This window comes from Primulina eburnea, chromosome 15 (assembly GCF_022965805.1).
Source record: "Primulina eburnea isolate SZY01 chromosome 15, ASM2296580v1, whole genome shotgun sequence".
Lineage (NCBI taxonomy): Eukaryota > Viridiplantae > Streptophyta > Magnoliopsida > Lamiales > Gesneriaceae > Primulina > Primulina eburnea.
Genome location: NC_133115.1, coordinates 31,127,336 through 31,151,381, shown reverse-complemented (window position 1 = coordinate 31,151,381; position 24,046 = coordinate 31,127,336). Strand labels below are relative to the sequence as shown.

Below are 24,046 nucleotides of genomic sequence, written 5' to 3'. Positions count from 1 at the left end.
TTTCGTGCAAGGAATAGTCTGCCCTTCCGACATTTCTGTATACTTCTTCCCATAGTCCTTCCAGTAGACCAGTTCTCTCCATTAACTGCATGTTTAGTTAACTAAATTAAGTAGACTTCATTTCAAAGCGCCGCCCATAGTTGGATATCAAGCCCCATAACTCATTATTAATCTTCTTAAAGGAGACAATAAAAAACCAATCACCTCTTCCTCTTCTATGCTATTTATCATTTTATCTGTAACAATTTGCTTTTGCTCTTCCCAGATGACTTGCAAAACTGAATCATTTGCTGCAATTGAAATCATCGTATTCTCCTTATGTTTACTGTTAAATTGTTTCTCAACCTCGTCTAAAAAACTCTTCCTGGTTTCATTTGTAGGATATTCAGTAGATTCAGAACTATCAAATATCCATTCAATTTGTGTATCTGCCGAAATAACTTCGACGGCTTGTGAAACAGCAACCTCTGATGGGAGAATGATAATGTTTTCCAAGATTAAAGCATACCCTTGAATGCCTTCTGATACCATCATGTGTTTTGTAGAACCCGTAATTTAGACTACGTATAAATCATGTATAATTTCTTGTATTTAAATTAAAATGATTTTTATTGCATGACTATTTAAATTCTTTTCTTTAAATTTATTTATTTTACGCAGTAGTTTAATTGTTACATTTTTCAGTTAAATAAGTGAAGTCGGACTGGAGACTGAGTATTGAGATAAGTTAATAAAGATTCATTTAAGAAGTGATAATTTAGCATTTTTATTTCATTAATTTATGTTAATTATTTTTATGCATTTTAGGCATAATTCATGCATGATATGATTTGTTTCATGAAATTTTAAAAGTTCGTGCATTAAGATTTTTAAGTTGCATCTCATGTTCGAACGAGAATCGGAGACTGGGGAATTTTCAGAAAATTATTTTAATTACACGATTAATTTCTATAAATTAATTTAGAGCATTTTAAGTGTATTTTTCTAAAATAGGATTTTATTATAGTATTTTTACCCTCGAGATTTTATTTTTAACGGTACGTAAATTTTAGCGAATCGAGAGGGACATTAAAATCGACTATTATTTTCAAAATCTTTTCAACACGAAATATTTTTCGAGAGTACTTGTGAATTTAATGGGCCTACTTTTAAGTTTATTGAGCTTATTACTCTTTTAAACTTTTAATTAAATAATTGAGATCCCATTAACCATTTGTTTACTATTTATTAATTATCTCCTAAATCACTAATTACCTAAACCTAAGAGAACACCAGCCGAAACCCTCTCCTCAGCTCCTTTTTCCATCGGTTTCCTCACCAGCAACCTCAAGGCTTCATCGGCCTCACCATTTATTCAAAGGAAAAAATCATCTCGGGTCTCCATTGCAAAGTTCTTGTTCTTCAATCATCAAGGCCCGCATTGTATCTATATTTTTCTGCAGCTCACATGTTATATGTACTGTTGAATGTATTTTGCATGATAAAACTTTCGATCCAGCAACTATACATGGGGATGTATCGATTTTGCTTTGTTTCATGCATTTCCACAATTACTACTCACGTTTTCTAATATTTTGCGAAAGGGCTGCGAGTGCTTGTTGTTTAGGGGATGAGCAAGGTGATGAGTTGTTGTTCTGGGGTTAGAGTTTACAGCAGCTTGTGGTAGGATGCAAAACCGAGGTGTTGAGCGTGTATGTCCTCGTTTTGGGAATAGGGTCTTCGGTTGCCATGGAGTAAGTGATCGGTTCTATTTTAATTTGCACGGCAGTTTTATGCTTCGGCTAAGTGTTATTTAGGAGGTTAATGAAGGTCTTAATGAGTCATAAAGATTGACATATGGTGGTAGGAGAGTGGACCGAAAGAATTATGGTTTGGGGCCATGTGTTGTAATGGAATTTTAAGAAATGGGTTGGCCGAGAGTTAGGTGAAGTTCTGGAAATTTGCAGTCGTGAGTTAGGGGCCTTAATTGTTGAGTTTTAGGACATTTAAGTGTTTTTAAGGTGTGGTAAAATTTGGTTAAGTTTCGAGTCGATTCGGGTTAAAACCGAGACACCGGTCTAAGTTTTAAAACGAATCAGTTAAGTTGTATTATGGGCTCGAGTTTATATCTAGAAATGTTTTTAATATGTTTTGGAATATTTTAAGGAGTTTGATAAACTTCGGGTCAATTTTTAGAGGTTTAGGGGTAAAACGGTAATTTTTGGATTTCTAGGGGCAAAATGGTCATTTTGCACCCGGGGTGAGATTTTAGTCCTGGCAGCGCCCTGAGCACAAATCACGATATTTTTAAATGTCCATGCATCATGTTTACAATTTTTACGCTATTATAATAATTATGGTGCATGCTTGGTTTAAAGGAATTAAGAGAGAAAAAGTGAGAATGTGAAGAGCACTCCGTCTCCACCGCGCCGCGTCGTTATTTCGTTTGTTTTCTGTCAAAACAAACCAAGGCATGTTTATATCTCCTTTGACTCTTCAATCAAGTCATATAGATATTTTTTAAATTATCGCAAGTAAATGATTTTAATACAGGAGATTGAAATTTTTCAGATTTGATGATACCATTTAATTATATTACGTGCATAGAAATTTAAAATATTCATTTTTGATATTTATGCAATATTGCTTGTGGTCGTAGCACTATCACGGGAGACTTTGTAAATCCGGTCGCCAGTTACCGGTCAGTTTCAGTTTGTACCACCCAGTATTGTGGGGCCCTTAGCTCCTAATCGTTATTACAACACAATTTGATTAGGGTTAAGTAATCACAGCGGAAAACGAGTTTAAAATTTCTTTACAATGAGCCCAAAATATCTCTTCTGATATTTAAATACTAAAAATAGTATCTAAATTCAAATCATAAAACATGCCCACACATAATCAAAACCAATCACATACAAACATCTCATATCCTCGGGACATGCCCCGGTATATAGATACATATACATATATACTGGGAACACATAAACATAAACCTCAGCTCAACTGTGACTCCCTCCAGAAGTACCCTCTCCGGTCTCCTGATATCCTGGAGTACCTGCCATTGTCCACACACAAAGACAACAACAGCCCCCCTTGGGGGTGAGCAAAGCTCCGTATGGAACAACCAATCATATATACCACAGATATCTAAACAATGATATATCGTATGCAATGCATGTATGTCGTGGAGGTATCAGGTCAAATGCCCATCCACTGAGCACATGTCAGAATCAATCGAATCGCTATCAAATCAAATCAATGCTCGAGCTGGCACACCGGTCGATATGGGAATACACATATGATAGCGTCGACGAAGCGCCATCAATCTCACATCTCATATCCACTCATATGGGGCCACAATTGTCTATACTTTACGGGTCATATAATACCGGCATAGCGATTGTGTTCACAAACCCCGGAATCCAATCCAATCATATCAGAGTATCCAAAGATCATAGCTCAACGTGCATGTCATGTATCGATGTATGCATAAAATGATGTGTGTTAACAAAACATTTATTTTATACATCGACACTCCAATCTCAATGTCATGTATGCCACATCAAATCATCAAATAGGCACATAGACACGTATTCCAATCCAATGAAATCGACATATATCATATAATACAGATACCTGTCGTATGTTACCCGGTCGTAACATACCTCAATTCTTCGTTTCCAGTTGATGTAGCCTGAAGATATCGGTATAATACTTTCTCTACATCAATAACATACTCATTCCAATCAATAACATATTCCAAAATCATTAATATGAGTTTCCAATATCATTTGAAATTCAAAAATTCATATCAAATCATAATCATATCATAATTCAATTCCGACTTCAAAATTTAGTTTCTTGTCAGTTATTCTACCGCATATATTTATCAGAATTAATAATAACTGACAAATAATTCCTCAATCTCAATCCAAAAATTAAAATTCTCTAATTATAATAAATTAGGAATAATTCAAAATAACATCACTACAATCTTCTCTACTTTGTCAAAATCATACAATATTCAACAAACTTCAGTTTATGTATGATTTAACAATTTATCGGATTTATTCCAAAAATCGACGAATTTAAAATATCATCAAAAATATAAAATTTATACCTCAAATCGAAGACCTCGTGTCAACGATCCCAGAATTGAAGTCGGTTCGTCGATTGGATAAACCGATAAGTCGCACGATCGAAACGAAAAATAAAAAATCTGATTTCTCTCACCTCGCCTCTCTCGCTGGTCTCTCTACTGCTTCTGAATGAAAGTCTCGTAAGTTTCATTTATCTCAATTTCAATTATTTTTTTATTTTTTTTATTTATTTACGAAATTGCCATCATTGCCATCATAAATTACGAAAATGTCATCGCGTAATTACGAAATTGCCATTCACGTTTTTCCACGTAATTACGAAAATGCCATCATATTAATTACGAAAATACCATCGAAAAATTACGAAAATGTCATCAAATTTAAATCAAGTATTTTTCAACTTAATTACGAAATTGCCATTGACATTTTAACATCGGTATATCATTTTGGACCAGTCAAACGATCCAATTTTCCAAAACTCAAAACATGAAACTTCTCTATCTTTGAGTTTTCTATGTCATATCCAAATTTCATATCATTTGGACTTCATATGAAAAATATATGTCACTATTTACCGCTTTGTCCTTAAAATTAATTCATTATTTTTCAACTTATCTACGAAAATGCCATCAAAATAAATTGAATATTTTTCAACTTATTTACCAAAATGCCATCAAAGCTATTTTAGTCTCGGGGTCTCACAAGTATACTGTGGCACAGTTATCGGTCCGGTCGCCAGTCACCGGTCATTTTGCAGTTTATATTAGTGCAGTGGCCACTTGCGGATACCATAATCTCACCAGAAAATTATTACGTGATATTTATGACAGAGCTCGATGGAGCAACCATTTTTACTACGATGTTCAGTTTAGTTATGCACGCATTATAATTGTTTATGGCGAAGTATTTTCACTTTATGACTCCTGATACGACATCTTACCTCATGCAAAAATTTTACTATTCATTTATGTACTCGCTATATACGATTTATGCATGCTGAGTCTTTAGGCTCACTAGACTTGATTGTTGTAGATACTGTTGATGTCGGGGCTGAGGGCGGGGACCAGTGAGCTAGCTTGGTCGGCAATAGTGGGACCCGAGGACCTCATTTTCAGCACTTACGATTATTTTGCTCAAACATTTTACCTCTTGTTGAATTATTTTAAATTGTTACTTTGTAAACATTAAATTCTTCCGCTGTTATTTTTAAACATTAAACATTATTTAACAGTTTATTTTATGAAGTTGATACTTCATTTAGTTTAAAAGAAAATTTTAAATTTTTCCGCAAAAATTTTCAAGCACGAATTTTCGGGCCATTACATGTTTAGTGGTAAATTTTCCATTCAATGCAGCGCAGCGAGCTAAAAATGAGAGGTTGCCATTTGATATCATTCTTGAGAAAGATAGTCATCCACGCTGTCCCAAACCTAGTGTTTATTTAGAATCAGTTAGTGTCCACTTTTAAGGTCGTTAAAATGCTGTAATGCACGAATTTCCATTAAACTTTCAATCCTGTTGCAGAACATGTAAAGCAGATGACATGGGAAATGAATGAATGAGATTTGAAGGCAAAATTGTGAAGATACATATTTCCTTGTCCTTGGGTAGATCTGGGGCTATTATAGGTTTTCCTAAGAACATGGCTTTCAGCAAAATTCTTGGAAAAGTATGTTCTTCAAGAAAAGATCCATATATAGCAATATCCTTAGTCCTCAGTACATTGTCTGTGCCTTCGTCAACAGAAACACACTTCACCGTTTCCTTTGGATAATTCAAGTTTTGCGCAATGGTTTGTGGCTATACACATTTACATTAGTAACCAAGGGCAGAACGGCTCTCCCTTCGTCTTGCAATATTAATTTATAGGTAAAATACTATGCAACTACTTATTTCACAGAATGCGCTGTTGTCAGGTTGGGATTAGTCCTCTCTCGCGGATATCATATTCATATTTGTTTTATTGATTGGTCTGGGGCCCGTGCCAAACCCACACATAGAGACTTGGTCTCTAAAAAGAAAATCTTGCTTATTTAACACTAGAAAAGAGAAAGTGTGCTGTTTTTATGAAAAAAACAAAGGAGAGCATATGTTCTTACCTCCACAGCTTTCTTGTAGTTACTAGTGGGATCTCCAGTGAAGATGAGGATTTTGAGAGAAGAACTTGAATTGCGAAAGCCTGTAAGAAGAGGATATAAAGCCTGCAAAACTAAGGCATGTTCGAGCCAGAGACCTTCATATAAGAGCTGGTATCCCACAACTACTATAACAAAATCATCTGTCCCAGACTCCATTGGCAGGTACATAATCTTCGTGTGGAACCATTAGCTTCTCAGCTTTCCAAACTTCTTGAGGAGAACCTGGGATTACCAAGTAGTTTTCAGGATCACATATCGAATAAGCCATCTGAATCATACGAAGAGCGATACTACTTCGGATAGCGGTATGTTTAAGTCTTCATATGGTATTCTTCATCAAACATCTGTATGCTGATGCATACATTCCATTAACAAGTAAATACAACTCTACCGGTAAAATGTAGTTTGGGAAGACAATGGCAGTGGCCCGGCTGAAGACTTGTCTCCAGTTATCGAACATTGCACTATATGTTTATATACACTAATCAAGATATGACACCTACTGCTGCAAAGTAGAAGCACCCAAAAAACCAAAAAAACAAAAAGATGCATTTTTAACTTTTACGCTTTTCTTGAAACAAAACAGGAAAAGCAAATCATCCTAACACGTCTATGAGAAATAGGGAAAGATGTGCCTACTTTAGCCAATCTACGTTAAACTACATGTTCTCATCTGTTGAGATAACATTGACATTAACTTCAAGCTCACTCCAGATTTCGAATGCAGCAAGAGCATCATATTCCAGTATGAATACCTGCAACTACCATCAGGACAAATTATGACAGTTCCATTATGTCAAGATGCAAACTTCGATTGACCCTTAAATCGAAACATGAATATTGATATCAATATTAAACCAAAATGCCTCAAAAATTGCATTTGACCATCTGAAATTCAACGTGTCAAAGGAAACCCGATCGCCTTCCCAATCGTTAGTGATTGATTCTTATGAATATTGAATGGTCAACATGCCGAAGAACAAGGGTAAGGGAGGTAAGAATCGCAAGAGGGGAAAGAACGAAGCTGACAATGATAAGCGAGGGGCTTTATATATGTGTGATATGATGAAGGTTTTAGAAGTGTGGCTGTTTATGTGTGACAATTTTTGCAGATGCAATAGTAAGGAGATATCTTCTCTCTGGCAGCATTTCTTGTTGTTCTACTCATTTTACTGGCATTTTGAATTTGTTCGAATCTTGAATTCTGCTTTAGTACTTGTGTAATCTATATGCACAAGGTGCTACTGACTCCATGCATTTCTGGTATACTTGGTTACACATGTTACTCTTCTCTGTCTTGCAGAGTTGGAACTTCAAGTCGTATTTGATATGCATATTCCGTAGTACTCTGGAAACAAATAATTGCATGTTTTGATGTCAGAGGTGATGTTTATCCAATGAATCGGTTGAGCTGGGACGGGACAATTCACCGAATGATGATATAAGTGTTGTGTTTAGAAAAGTGAGCAAAGAAATACAACTTGTGATGAAGTTGTTTCTCTGTAACATGGCTTCAAGTGTAACCTGCAGACAATGAAATGAACTCGTGAATGGGTGCTGGAGGAGTGTCCGACGTAGCCACTCCGATGCTTAAGTCGGCAAGTGAAAAAGAGTAAAAGGGTTGTATATGTGGTGATATACGTGAGTACTTGAGAGTTCAAAATTTCAGAATCTGTACTTCTCATACCTTGCTTCTGATGATTTCCCTGACACGCCAAATACATGTAGTTCTGACAGCAATGATTGTCAAGCACAAAGTAGCCTATACTGATACACTCGATTGTGGTGCGCTTCTCAAGATAACTCAGTTAGAAGGTTCTCGGGAGCTTGCATGAGAGCCCATGCTCCTGATTGTCCGGGGAGAAAATGTCCTGGCTATTGAAAAATACATTGTGTATATTGACTCTTATTTGGGTTATCCATTTAGTTTCTCGGATAATTCATGACCCCGGCTCTTATGAGAATATCAAGAGACGTTTTCGAATTCCCGTCTTCAATATTCAATCACCTCATACTTTGGTAAATTATCAGCATCACTAAAAGATAATTTGATGAGTTCACAAAATCCTTTATAGTTAATATGCTGTTTAGGAACCGTTGATGGATTTTTTAATTTTTTATCAAAAAATTCGTAATGTAGAAAATAAGCTCCCAAGTAATTTAAGTATGTTTTTTTTTACACAAAAAGAATTGTTGCTCTCGAGAAGTAGTTATCTCCCGGCATGACCCCTACACGTGTCTCATCTTAATGATACATCTTGAGAATGAGAAATGGGCGGGGGCGGACGAGTGAAGTACTGAAAAAATAAAGTACTTTTATTATGGAAAGAATTGAATATGTATAAACTTATCCACGTATATATGTCAATTTATAATTTATTGATAAACACGAGAACGAACATTATATTAAAATTATATATATTATTTATTTGTAAGAAGTGTAATGTACTTTTACCTTCTCTTTTTTTTTTTTTTACTTGTTACCACTCTTTATCAAGTGTGGTATACCCCACAAGTCTAGATCTTCATGTCATATTTGAGTTGACCATAACAAATAGGACGACATGGGTAAACATCTTGATGTGTCTCGTAAGTCAAGCTATTGTTTTATGTGGCATCAGGTATGGTTATCCAAATTAAGTTTTAAGACAAATTTTTTTATTTAAAAGAACCAATATTTATTATTATATCCTAAACCAACATTCCAAGTTCTATCCTCTCCATTTGCCTCTCAATTTCTTTTTCCTTTCGGTTGTCTTTCTTTTTTTCCTGTTTCTTTTTAGGGTGACCACACACACACACAAACATGCATACATATAATAATTGATCTAATTTTTCTTTTAAATTTTATTACCGATGTATTCTCATTATAGCACAACAAAAGATGTATCTGGTACAAAGACATGAGTGTAAAGATCGGATTGTTTCTGAGAGGCCTTAAGCATCCGATTACATTCATAGGTTCATTCATTCGGCTCCAGAAACCTTCTTCTTCAACTCCTCGATGTCTGTTACAAGTTCTTTTCTACTTGACTGCAGGAACATAAAATGGTTTATCAGATCCAACTTCGAAGTTTTATCAGATCGATTAACTGAAAGGAGTGCCTTCAAGAATTACAGCATAAGAAGGCATATTAATTGTTTATACTGTTGTTAATGATCCTAAACCGTAGGATTGTTGGAATTAATATTAGTGGCGAACATTCATGAAAGGGTACCTTGAAAAGAAGGTAACGGTACACAAACCATCCAGTATATCCAAGACCTACCAACTCCATGATCTTTGGAAGCTGAAATAATGAAAGTAATCTTGTGTTTGTCGAGGATAGCATAAACACAAAACATTATAATTTTACGAATACACACGTGCGCGACAAGTTTGATGTTAAGAAAACCTTACCAAAGGCACCGAATTAACAGCACTCACAACAATAGAGGCCAACCAAACGCCTACAATTGCACCACCTCCATAAAGTAGTACTGTAGACTTGTTTTCGAGGCCATCCCACTGTATAGTACATTGGAGTTGCACAAGGATGAGAAATTAAGACATGAAGCAAGTTTTCACCCTGATTCAAGCATAATTACCTTCTCCTTAAGGTCTGTGAACAATTCATTGACATCGAGTGAACTTTCCTCCGATGAAGATGCCTTCACAATCAGCTGAGAAGACCTCCCCTTCTCTGTTCAAAGTTACACAACCGATATTAGCTCAAACATATTTCGTAGAGAATCAACAGAACTATCTAGTTCCTGTAGTGGAGGTATGCGTGATTTTAAACACTAGATGTTCATCAAAATGCCTACTTGAAATTCAATGGATCAATGCGCCACGCATGTATTTTCCTGCTAGTACTTTTCACTTTATAATAGTTCAAGATTATGAAAGAGAGAAAGAATCTGCCACCAAGCAATCCAGTTCTTCTTGTGAGCCAGAACGTTTATGCTAACTATTTTAGTTCGCTAGACATTAAAAATGTCAGAATAACTGAAATTCTTGATTAAATTCAATAAGCGTCGAGTGTGAATTTGCTGACACCGTAAAGAAACAATACCAAATCATCAATCAAAAGACAAACATTTCGACATTATCAGAAGAACGACATTCTGGAGACTATCCAGGCAAGACCTCCGTAATCCGAACAATATCTATCGGAATCAATAAAACGAAACCACTTTAACAAACTAGTCCATGCAGCTGAATAAATAGAGATAATTAATAGCATCCAGTTTATTTCAAACACGTGGTAATGTAACTTCAGGACCTGGATATACTCCAAGAAAAAACCCAGTGACAGGGAGACTTAACAATGCGAACAACTGCGAAAAAATTGCAGAAAAATAAAAAATAGCGGCTTCAAGAAAACATAATTGGTAACAGAAAGCGAAAGTTAAGCTAAAACCCAGTAAATTCCTAAGAAAATCCCTGGTTTCGATAGGGCAACAGACAAATTCCCAGCACATTAATTAAGTACAATAGTTTACACCAACATAAGAACCCTAAATAAAGATCACATCCGAATCCATAAAAAGTTCAATACCTAAAAATCTCTAGTGTTAAAGTATGTACCTTTGAGTTGCTTGAACGTAGCCGAGCAAAGGGATGGACGGACGGGCAAGGGAGAGAAGACGGCGGCCCTGTTGGTGGCCGGGAAGCGTTGCATGAAGACGGTGGCCGCCACCGCCAAAGAATTCGAAGCTGCCGCTGCCATTTTTCACAGACTAATTAAACAAACAAAAATACACCTTGATTCTGGAAATGCTTGTCCCAAAACAAATCCGGATTCTGGGAAAAAGCCTCTGTGTGTAAAGATATTTTAGGAAAAAAAAAACACTTGCTGTCTACATGCTTCGTTGGGTCAATGCTGAGATGATCTCAACTTCTGACACGTGGAAGAATATCATTTCCTGATTGGTGAATTCTATATCTTTCAAAATCTCTTCTTTTTTAAAAGCAATGATTTTTTTATATAATCATAGTCTCGTAGCGAGACGTGTAAGAGATAAAACCAGACAAGATAGCAAAGTCGGAACGGATGCCTGCTGCGGTTAATCATTGTTTACTATAAATTTTTTTTAAAAAAATTTTTTTTAAAAATTCTAATTCTTTCGTTTTTTGAAAATACTTTTTTTGTCATAATTTATATTTATATATTATTATTATTATTGTATTATAAATCAATGTATCATGGTGTATTAGGGAAAGAAGGATAGTAAAGTCATGGATTTCGATTATTTTTATTATTTACAATAAAATGATATATTAAATCTTAAATTTACATCTTATTTATTTACCAACCCAGATTAGACCCATCGAAATTTCCGAGCGGAACTAAGCCGGACGGGCCTAGAAGTGAGACGTGGGGATTCCGGATTTAGAATAATGTTAGGCCCATATGCGACAATTACTAAAAGGGGTCGGCCGACAAAAATTTGAAGTCCAAACCGAAACCACATCTAATTGTTGGACTGAAGATATTACTATTTGAGAAATAACTGCATACGTGTACTACTATAAAATTTAAAATTTGGTTTAATTTTTATAATTCATTATCATTCTGAAATTTAGAAATTTTTACTTTGTGGTTATTTTATTTTATACATATAAATGTCACTATATTTACAAAATTTGTTTCATGAAAAGAATATATTTCAACTCAGACCAGTAAATACCGTCTATTTTATTTGTAATAATTATACCACGCGCTATCTAAGTAGCACTAAATAACAAAATTAATTAATGATAGTTAATATATAATATTTGCATAACTTTTTGATATATTTTTTATAAAACAAAAAACTTGAAGCAATTTATGTGGTTTATTTCACCCTACCTTGTGAGACACTGCCCCCATGAGGTGATCAAAGGTCCAGATTTAAACACACATACATCCCATGAAGTGATCAAAGGCCCAGATTTAATCACCATGTAAAATCAATGGCTGAGATCCTGTGAGAACACTGACCCCACAGATAGCATCTACTCTACCAATTTATGTTCTGATTTCTATTTTTTTTATAAAAAAAAAAAAAAACTCAAAGAAAAATATTTAATTTTTATTTTTATAAGCATGTGAGGAAAAAGACAAGGAACACGTGATCTAGACCATGTGGAGGACACGCGGGCCGCAACAACATCCATTTAGACGGTCGTGCGCGTGAGCCAGTGTGTGGGTCCCATTTACCGCTGTAGCCTTTCGCAGAGTGGCACGTAAGACTTCGAGTCGCTGTACTTTGTGACTGCTCGATTCCTTTCTTGTCGCCCTTTGAAAAATGACATTCAACCTTTTTGCAACATTGTGGCATGGATTAGCTCTAGCCGTCGGATTCATACATGGATTTTTTTTTTTATTGAACATTCTCTATATCATATAATTTAGGCTAAAAATATTTAATTATGAAAATCAAATTAAATTATAAGCTCAATTAAATTATATATGTTCATCAAATATAGCATATCAATTCTTATCAATTTAAAATGATTACAAGACGCTGAAGAGGGAGAAAATCGTGAGAGGAGAGAGAGAAATCGTGAGATAAAAGCGGAAGTACGTGGATCATGAAGGAGTGAAGAAGTATTGAGAATAATTTCTTGTGGGGATTAAACTCAAAATAAACTGGAGGAAGAATGCTCTATTGATAAACAACTTTGGCTAATAAATAACCTTACAAAGATTAACTGAAAATCAGAAAAAGTAGTCACTAAATAACGATGCTATTGAAAGAGTCAAATGAAAAACAAACTATCCTACTTAATAGCAATTATTCAAACTAAATAATAACACTTTAACACCCTCCTTTAAACTAATTGCTAACAACAATTAGTTTACATCAGGAACTTCACAAACACCCAACATTTCTCCCAGCTTTAGAAATAAGTCCAGCTTGATTGGTTTGGTCATCACGTCTGCAATTTGATCTTGTGTGCCACAATAAACCAGCTCCACAACTCCTTCTCTTGTAAGATCACGCAGAAAGTGAAAGCGTACATCTATGTGTTTACTTCGTCCATGCATTACAGGATTTTTCGAAAGTTTAATTGTTGAGCTATTGTCACAAAACACAGTAGTACAATTACTTTGTTTGTGACTTAGCTTCTCCAAGATCCTCCTCATCCAGACAGCTTGACAGGCACAAGATGCTGCAGCTATGAATTCAGCTTCAGTTGTGGAGAGTGAGACAATAGGTTGTTTTTTTGAGGACCAAGATACAGCTCCAGAACTCAACATAAATACATACCCTGATGTACTTTTCCTATCTTCAAAATCACCAGCATAATCACTATCAGTAAAAGCAATTAATTCTTTGTTCCCTCCCTTCTTGTAGAATATCCCGAGATTTGTTGTGCCTCTCAAGTATCTTAACACCCTTTTTGCAACCTGTAGGTGAAGCTCAGTTGGTTGTCCCATGTATCTACTAATTAAGTTAACCACAAACATCAAGTCAGGTCGAGTTGTCGTTAAATACATGAGACTTCCTACCAATTGCTTGAAGAATGTTGCATCCACCTTGACACCATTTTCATCTTTGAAGATTTTGTAACCTGGAACAATTGGATTGTGGACAGAGTTGCTCTCCTCCATCCTAAATCTTTTCAACACATCTAAAGCATATTTCTTTTGACTGATATAGATGCCATCAGTACTCTGCAACACTTCAACTCCAAGGAAATACTTCATCTTTCCCAAATCTGTCATATCGAATTCACGCATCATAGAATTCTTGAACTCATGAGACATTGAATCATCATTTCCAGTATAAATGAGATCATCAACATACAAGCTAACAATTAAAATTTTATCTTCATTGCTTGTTTTGACGAACAAAGTGTGCTCGTTTGACATTTCTCAAAGCCTTCATTCTGAAAATGTGCTTCTATACGACTAAACCAAGCTCGTGGAGCTTGTTTAAGCCCGTATAAAGCCTTTTTTAGCTTGTATACTTTATGAAGATTGTCCTTCTGATCATAGCCCCTTGGTTGCTCAACAAACACCTCTTCACTTATCTCTCCATGAAGAAAAGCTGATTTCACATCTAATTGATAAATTTTCCAACCTTTTTGAGCTGCAAGTGCAATAATCATTCGAACCGTGTCCATTCTTGCCACCGGAGCAAAAACTTCCGTGTAATCAACTCCATGTTCTTGCACATAGCCTTTTGCTACAAGTCGTGCCTTGTACTTGTCTATCTTCCCATGTTCATTAAGCTTTGTTTTGTAAACCCACTTGACACCAATCTTCTTTGCACCTGTAGGTAAATTAGTTAGCACCCAAGTATCATTCTTTTCTATGGCATTTATTTCAGAGTCCATGGCAGCTCTCCACTTTGCACTTTTTACTGCTTCTTCAAAAGAAAAAAGATCTGCAGAAACAGTAAACAAAGCTAGATTAGTCTCTACTTCATCTTCAGACAAACCTTGACCCATTTCATAATCCCTCATCCAATAAGGCGGCCTCCTAATTCTTTCTTCTTCAGAGTGAGGTGGACTTGCTTCATTCCGGGAACCTGAAGAATCATTATTCTCAACCTCTTCTGTACTACTGCCATCTTCGTTCTCCACTTCATCTTCATTATTCATTGCAACATCTTCCTCATTATCTCCCCATTCCAATACAGTTGCCACTTGTTCTTCATAGCTCTTATCCCAATCCCAATATTTGTTTTCTTCAAAAATTACATCCCTGCTAACGACAATCTTTTTGGCAATTGGATCATAGAGCCTGTAAGCTTTAGATTCTTCACTAAGTCCTAACAGCACACAAGTAAAACTCTTGTCGTCAAGCTTGGTTCTCTTGGCATCAGGTACATGGACGTGTGAGATGCATCCAAATACCCGAAAATGTTCAATTGAAGGTTTTACTCCACTCCATGCTTCCTCTGGAGTCATATTCTTTACTGCAAGAGTAGGACTTCGATTTAAAACATATACTGTCCAATTTGCAGCTTCTGGCCAAAATGTTTTTGGAATCTTTTTCTCTGAAATCATACTTCGGACCATGTTCATGATGGTTCGATTCTTCCTCTCTGCAACTCCATTTTGTTGCGGAGTGTAAGCTGCTGTCAATTGTCTTTTGACGCCATTTTCTTTACAAAAATCATTGAAATCTTGTGAAGTGAACTCCCCTCCACGATCAGTACGCAAACACTTAATATGAGAACCTGTTTCTTTCTCAACACAACTTTTAAAAAATTTGAATGTACCTAAAGCTTCAGATTTTTCAACCAAGAAGTAAATCCATGTCTTTCGACTAAAATCATCAATGAAAGTAATTAGATACATCTTCTTGCTATTTGAGACAGGTGTGATCGGGCCACATATGTCGGCATGGATGAGTTGAAGTTTTTGGAAGGCTCTCCAGGTGCCCTTTTTTGGAATTGTGTCCCTATGTTGTTTTCCAATCATGCAGTCAGTGCACACACTTTTTGAGGCTTCAAACTTTGGCAATCCATGCACCATTTCTTTGCGTTGAAGAATGTTCAAGCCTTTGTGACTTAAATGTCCATATCTGCAGTGCCAAAGATGTGATAAATCTTGTACCGCCGAGTGAAAACAAACTGGTTTCTTTGGTTGTGATGCTGCTGACAGAATAAACATTCTATTGGCAGTCATTTCTGCTTGAATAATCAAGCCCTTCTCTGGATGATAAATTCTACACCTGTCATATTGAATAAGAATTGCTAGACCTTTCTCTTGCAACTGCCCAATGCTTAATAAATTGTTTTTCAAGTCAGGCACAAAATACACATCAGTGACTACATGATTGAATTCATTCACTTTCAGCCTTATATTACCTTTCCCCATTACTATCATCTTTGAGTTGTTTCCCAACTTCACCGTCTGCCTAAATTTGCTATCGAAGTCGCAGAAAAGGGCTTTATCTCCACTCATATGGTTGCTACAACCTGAATCTAGGAACCAAACATCATCGTTTGTGGCTTCATTATCTTCAATGTAAGACATCAACAACGTCAATTCTTCATCTTCGAGTTCAGCATAATTGGCCTCTTTTTCCAAACTTGGGCACTCATATTGAAAGTGTCCAAGCTTGTGACACTTGTAGCACTCCACGACAGCTTTATTGAAGGAATGACGACCTCGGCCTCTCCCTCTTCCTCGAAAAGATCCTTGACCACGACCTCGTCCTCCTGTTCTTTCCTCAGAAGTTACCTTCAGCGCCTGCTCTTCTCCTTTGTGCCTATTAAACTTCTGCTCATGAACAATCAACGAACTTTGTAGTTCATCAATTGATAGGCTATCAATATCCTTTGATTCTTCAATAGAGCAAACAATGTAGTTGAATTTTTCACTCAATGAACGGAGTATTTTTTCAACTACAGTAACATCTCTCATTTGTTCACCATGGACCCTCATCTTATTGACAACAGACATCACTCTTGAGAAATAATCAGAAACACTCTCACCAGATTTCATCTCAAGAGTTTCAAACTCTTTGCGAAGAGCTTGAAGAATGGATCGTTTCACCCTGTCATTTCCCTCATACTTTTTCTTCATAGAGTCCCATATTTGTTTGGATGTGTTCTTGTGGAGGATGGTTTCTAGGATAGGTCGATCAATAGCTTGAAACAAATAATTTTTTACCTTCAAGTCTTTCAACTTCATTTCATCAAGCTTTTTTTGTTGCGCCTCAGTCAAAACTTCTCCACTTTCTGGCATGACAAATCATGTCTCCACAAGACTCCAGTACTCCTTGGATCGTAAGAAGTTCTCCATTAACATGCTCCAATGATCATAATGACCATCAAAACGAGGAATCGCTGGTTGCACAAAGTTCCCCTTGGTTGTCATTTCTCTTGCTGCTGCAAGGCACAAAAGCTGCTGTTTTGTTTCAACGAGCAAATAACCTGGCTCTGATACCAGAATATTGAGAATAATTGCTTGTGAGGGTTAAACTCAAAATAAACTGGAGGAAGAATGCTCTATTGATAAACAACTTTGGCTAATAAATAGCCTTACGAAGATTAACTGAAAATCAGAAAAAGTAGCCACTAAGTAACGATGCTATTGAAAGAGTCAAATGAAAAACAAACTATCCTACTTAATAGCAATTATTCAAACTAAATAATAACACTTTAACAAGAAGAACCTCACAGTTTCTAGGAACGACACACATCACAAAAACTCCAGGCAACTCCTTGCATAATTCTCATTAATTTAGTCGAGTTTTTTCGTGTTTTTCTGGTCATATTTTAGCATCCCGTAATATTGTATCATTATTTTGTTCTATTTTTCACTTTTTTGTAATTTCCTACTGATTTGTTGATACATATCATGTTGAGAGTTTATTTCATCAAGTTTTATTGTCTTTTCTTTCGTTTTGATATTGTATTTGTATAAGAGACTATAATGAACGGTCAATCTTAGTGTCTATAATCGTCGTGGTTTCTAAAAGTTAGATTTTCATTGTTTTTATAAAAATCGGTATATCTTTACACATGGCAAGCCTGCAAATCAAAGATTGTGCAAACACATATTTATCGTATTGCAAAATATTGTTTATATCGAATTTAACAATATATTGTAAATTTTGATATGATATGGCTTTGGTATCGGTATCGATATGACATTTAAAAAATTCGATCTTATATGAAAACATAAACTCTGAACCTTATTGTAACTATTTTTTTTTGTTAAAAATATATAATTTTGTCCCCGAATATTTAAGATTCATAAGTTAATTTTTAGATAAATTATTAATCATGACTTACTTATTTATTTATCTAAATATTTAACTTTTATAGCACCTGGTCAACAAGAGATTCTAAATCAGATGGTAATTAAGGTTAATGTGAGTTACCAAAATCATTTTTTCCTTGATTAATGATAAATTTATATTTTCGTATATCTATTTTTTTTTTTCAATTCACAACAACACATCTCGGATTTTGTATGTTCCACCGAGCTTCATTTTATTTTTTAAGATTAAGATAACGTTTGTTGTAATTGAATAATCCGTCCTTTTAGGACGTTTACGAAGAAATTGTATTTTTTATCGTGTAAATTTAGTCTTTTATGCAGTTATTTATATTTATTTTTAGCTTGTCTCATACTAGTTTTTCTCTTAAAAGTGAAGTATTCAATAGAAAAAAGAAAGCATTTTCAAAGCGATGAATTAAATTTGTAATTTCAGGTACCTAAGTTTACTTACCTATTTTAAATGCATCAACGATTGGTACAATTTTTATTATATCAGAAAGATTTAATCTAAAAAATTTAAGAGCTTGTAAGTTATTAATTAACAGTGTATTTGGCAATCAGGATTTTATGATATTTAGATTTCAAAATCCTATTTTTACTTTGAGTGTGTCTCATGTGAGACCGTCTCACGGATCATAATCTGTTAGACGGGTCAACCCTACCCATATTCACAATAAAAGTAATACTCTTAACATAAAAAGTAATATTTTTTTATAAGTGACCCAAATAAGAGATCCGTCTCACAAATACGACTCGTGAGACCGTCTCAGACAAGTTTCTGCCTTTTATTAGAGTGGGTCTCTTGTGAGACCGTCTCACGGATCTTAATCTGTGAGACGAGTCGATCCTATCCATATTCACAATAAAAAGTAACACTCTTAGCATAAAAAGTTATACTTTTTCATGGATAATCCAAATAAGAGATCCGTCTCACAAATACGACTCGTAAAACCGTCTCACACAAGTTTTTTCCCAAAGATAATAATTGATTCCTAATAACCCATCTTAGTAATTTCATTTTTTCAACATGTGATCAATTATTTGCCCTCCCAACAAAAGATAATTATATTATGATTGAATTGATGTATTAAAGAAAATGGATTTCAAATTATTTGACTTGAATGGTCAAAAAATTCTCGTATTCTGTATGAATTTGAAGCTAGACGTCTCAGTTTATAATAACAAATTAATTATATTCAAATTTCAACTACTTGTTTTTTTTATTCATTTATCATCGGAGCACATTTTAAATTCACTCCATGAAATTAAATTTCAAATTATTTTTTTAATTACTTACTAAAATCAAAACGCAACCCAAGTGAATATTCATTATAAATTAAGTTATGTAATTTAAAAATTAATTATCATAGATTTCAAATACATTTAAAATGATCTCTAAAATATTTATCTTAAATCAATTTTTTTTTTTTTTGAATCAAGACATTCAAGCTTCATTAATTCAAATCAGAGTTTCTACAATCTTGGAGTAGAATATCCGTAATAAAAACAGGATTATCATAAGAAATAAAAAGACTAGCAGAAGAATTGGCCGCCCTTGCCAGGGTGTGAGCAGCTATATTCGCTTGTCTTCTGGCAAAGCGAACTTCGTACGAAGGTTCTTGATAGAGAAGGGAGCAACACGCTACAACAATCGATCCAAATTCACTACGATCCGCCAGATTTGAGGCTATAGCATCGACCACCAGTTTCGAGTCTGTTTCGAATAAAACGCTTTGTAGATCCAAGGAGACAACCCAAAGAATGGCATCAAGAAGTGCTTTCGCTTCAGCTTCTCGTACCTCAAGTATCCCATAACAATTATGCATCCTAGAGATCATGAAATCTCCATTGGAGTCCCGAATTATTGTTGTTACCCCAGTCTTGCGTGCTTCCTTAAAAATGGCTGCATCAATGTTGCATTTCATAAAGCCCGAAGGCGGTTTGTGCCAGCGCATTTCTTCAGGGGAGGGCATCATCTGTGCAGGTGGAACTTGGTCCATTTTTCGAGCATAATTCCATTGCTGGAGGAGGTCCGATGCAAGTGAGATATTAACTCTAGCTGGTCTATCCACAGAGTTCCATAACTTATCATTCCGATATCTCCATATGCTCCACAAAATCATGGCTAAGGTGGGCTTTGCTTGAGGTTGGCACCGTTCCAAGCATTGAGAGAACCATTGCGAAAAAGATTCTGAAGCATTAGCACATTCGTCAACAAGGTGTGTCAAGCTTGCGAGATTCCAACAGTTCTGAGCATAGGGGCAGTCTATGAAGAGATGCCAATTATTCTCGATACCCGATCCACATAAAACACAACGTATGGGAACATTCAGTCCTCGGTTTGGTAGGTTATTGCGACAAGGAAAGCAATTTTTCACAACCCGCCAAAGGAAGAACTTGATCTTTGGTGGTACTTCGAGCTGCCACAGTGTAGCCCAAGTCCCATATGCAATGCACGAATAGCTCGGTTGAGTATATGTATTCATAAGAAGTTTATACCCGGATTTGACTGAGTAGATACCGTCTCGGCTGAAGTGCCAAATTCTCAAATCTTCTGAATTCGGTGATACAAGAGGAATTTTTGTTATTTCCTCGATATCTCGTGGTTGAAAGGAATCCTGTAACACATCGAAATTCCATTGACTAGTAACAGGATCGATCAAATCAGAAACTGTCACTAGATGTTGCCCCTCATCAAGCTGGGTTTGTATATAGAAGTTTCCTGGATCTCGCAACCAAGGATCATGTAGGATGTTAACAGATCGGCCGTCCCCTATTTTCCAACGTATACCCTGTGCCAAGATAGCTTGAGAGCTCCAGATGCTTCGCCATATGAAGCTAGGATTAGGTCCTAGTCTTGCATTTACAAAATCGTTTCTCGGAAAATATTTCGCTTTGAGTAGCCGAGAAGTTAGAGCATCGGGGGCTGAAATACACTTCCAACCTTGTTTCGCAAGCATGGCAAGGTTATATCCTTCTAGGTTTCGATAGCCTAAGCCTCCCATTTCTTTTTGCACACATAGTCTATCCCAGGTCATCCAATGTATACCTCTTGCTCCATTTGATTTCGAACCCCACCAGAAAGAGTTCATCATTTTCTGGAGTTCATCTAGCAATGAACTCGGCAATAAGAAGCAGTTCATACAATAAGTTGGAAGAGCATGTGCAACAGATTTAATGAGTACATCTCGCCCTGCCGCTGATAGGGAGCTTTTCTTCCAATTTTGGATCCGTGTCCAAAGCCTATCCCGAAGATAGCCAAATACAGCCCTCTTTTTGCTACCCACAAGCGACGGTAGCCCCAAATATCTGCCCGTGTCCAGTGGGTTTGACACACCCAAAATAGTTGACAGTTCATCCTTCAGTTCATGATCAATGTTATTACTATAAAAAATTCCAGATTTTTGCAAATTGATAGCTTGTCCACTAGCATGTTCATACGTCAAGAGGAGTTGCTTCATCGTGTTGCATTCATCTTGGGAGGCTCAAAAGAAGAAGAAACTATCATCAGCAAAGAGTAAATGAGATATAATCGGAGCACCACGACAGATTCTGATTCCATGTAGTGTACCACGCGCAACAGCCTTGTCAATTAGCGCAGATAATCCTTGCGCACAAATAATAAACAGATAGGGTGATAACGGACACCCTTGACGCAGGCCACGCTCTGGGATTATCGGTCCAACTAGCTTATCATTTACCCGTATTGAGTATTTCACTGTAGTAACACACATCTTCATCATTTGGACCCATTCCTGAAGAAATCCCAGCCGCAGTAGCATTTGCTCTAAAAAGCCCCAATCAATGCGATCATATGCTTTGCTGATATCAATTTTTAAAGCCACATCTCCTCTTTTGCCTCTGTTCTTTCGTTTCATGTGGTGGATGATTTCAAATGCTGCAATGACATTATCTGTGATAGAGCGCTCCGGCACAAAAGCCACTTGTGAATTAGATATCAGTGAGGAAAGTACTTTTTTGAGACGATTTGCCAAAACCTTCGAGATGATGCGATAAATGACGTTGCAGAGGGAGATTGGTCGTAGGTCCTTCATCGTCGTTGGGTTATCAAATTATTATATCGCGATAAAATTCATCAATTAATACTCATGTTTTCCTATTGGTTTCAATTCCACCAACCAAACAAACCCTTAGACGCAGAGTCAAAACGTGGGGACCTGAGAATTAATTTGTTAGAAATAGATTTGTTGCGGTGGGAGGCTCGTGACTGACACGTACTCCTTTCCATTAAAGTGTTTCCAATATTGAATTAGTGATGGGCCTGTCCTTTGTCACACTTACGTACTTTTTAATATACAGTTCACTTAAAATACTCGATATCTGCAATGAATCCAACATGGTGGAAGATTGAGATTTAAAATGTGTAACTCGAGTGGTGTGTAGTATTGGTTATATATATATTACATAATTTCTGGTGATAATATTTAAAGTCACGCGGAGAACTCTTTTAAACTATTAAATTTCTATAGATTCCTCATAATAAATTAAGAGTGAGTCTCATGTGAGACCGTCTCACGGGTCATAATCTTTGAAATGGGTCAACCCTACTCATATTCACAATAAAAAATATTCTTAGCATAAAAAGTAATACTTTTTCATGGATGACCCAAATAAGAGATTCGACTCACAAATACAACCCGTGAGACCGTCTCACACAAGTTTTTGCCTAAATTAATCATTTGGACTTATCCGTCGCTTTAATCACACTAACAAACAAATAGAATACAGTAGTTAAAACACACACACACACATATATATAGACAAAAACTTGTGTGAGACGATCTCACGAGTCGTATTTTGTGAGACAGATCTCTTATTTGGATCATCCATAAAAAATTATGGATTTTTATGTTAAGAATATTACTTTTTATTGTGAATATCGGTATGATTAACTCGTCTCACAGATATATATATACACACGGTGAAAAAACAAATTATTTTTGTCTACACCCATGATGACCGGAATTGAATTAAGCCCAAACTAGTTTGAGTCAAATAAAAGTATTAAGTTAATTACAGAAAAAAAAAATGTTGCAACAACGATTATATTTCCAGATACAATTATTGGTGAATATTTCGAGATATATCTACTGAAATGCTATCACAAATTCATTTATATGAGATGAGTCGGTTCAATTCATACATACAATTTATATATAAAAAAGATATTTTTCATGTACATCGGAGTATCGTCTCACAAAAATGTCTCGTGATACGATAACACGTGAGTGTGTGATATGTAATGGTCAAATTGTTATCATTATTCCATTTTTAACGAACCCTATATGTTTGAGACTAAGATGTAAATGATTTGAATCGAGCCGAATATTAGTAAAAATTTATGGTCCACATTCGGCTTGACTTTAGTATATTCGATTCCGAACTCGATTAGAAACTCAAATCTTTTAAATTTTTCGACTTGAAATCTTCGAGCCTATTCGAGTTATTATTTCTACATTAAGGTTCGAGTGTGAGGGTTCAAAAGCTCAAAACTTCTTAAATACTTGAATATATATATATATATATATATATATATATATATATATATATATATATAGTATATAATTATATTATATTTATAACAGTCGCGAACTATAGAACAAAATAACTTTGACTCGAATTCGGCTCGAAAAAAGTTCGAAATGTTCGAGTTCGATAAATTCGAATAAAATCAAACATCAATGAGTATGCTAGAAAAACTCATGAACAAAATCGATTCGTTCACAACCATGTCTGAGACAACGATGCTAATTATTTATTTAGATTCTGATAATTGATTTTTAACCGACACACAATCTACAATATATAATTAATCACGTCACCTAAAATATTTATTTCTAACAAATTTTCACCAGTCAGTTTGCATGTCAATGTCACTCGATCACTTGGTATATGCCATCGTAACATGATCATCTCATTGACCAAGACTTGCACCTCTTCACGTCAACTCCATGGAAAAATTTCCGTTACTACCGTCTACGGAGCAAGCAGTGTTGAATTCCGGGGCCCGGTCCGGATTCCAAATGCTCCATCAAATCCAGTTAATTTTCTACTTATATTAATCGAGTAATAAATTAATTATTCCTAAA

The 24,046-nt window shown here is 35.6% G+C and overlaps 1 protein-coding gene and 1 long non-coding RNA gene across 2 annotated transcripts; both read right to left on the bottom strand.

Moving 5' to 3' along the window:
* Positions 1–2,723: 2,723 nt before the first annotated feature.
* Positions 2,724–4,223, bottom strand: LOC140813437 (uncharacterized). The gene is made up of 3 exons (XR_012113950.1): positions 4,103–4,223; positions 3,648–3,702; positions 2,724–3,037 (listed from the first exon to the last, which is right to left on the bottom strand). It is a non-coding gene; the product is annotated as an uncharacterized lncRNA (long non-coding RNA).
* A 4,820-nt stretch (positions 4,224–9,043) lies between these two features.
* Positions 9,044–11,053, bottom strand: LOC140815044 (protein CURVATURE THYLAKOID 1A, chloroplastic-like). The gene is made up of 5 exons (XM_073174149.1): positions 10,791–11,053; positions 9,809–9,903; positions 9,621–9,728; positions 9,439–9,510; positions 9,044–9,253 (listed from the first exon to the last, which is right to left on the bottom strand). The coding sequence occupies exons 1-5, from the start codon at positions 10,930–10,932 to the stop codon at positions 9,188–9,190; spliced, it is 483 nt and encodes a 160-aa protein (XP_073030250.1). The 5' UTR covers positions 10,933–11,053; the 3' UTR covers positions 9,044–9,187.
* Between the last annotated feature and the right edge of the window lie 12,993 nt (positions 11,054–24,046).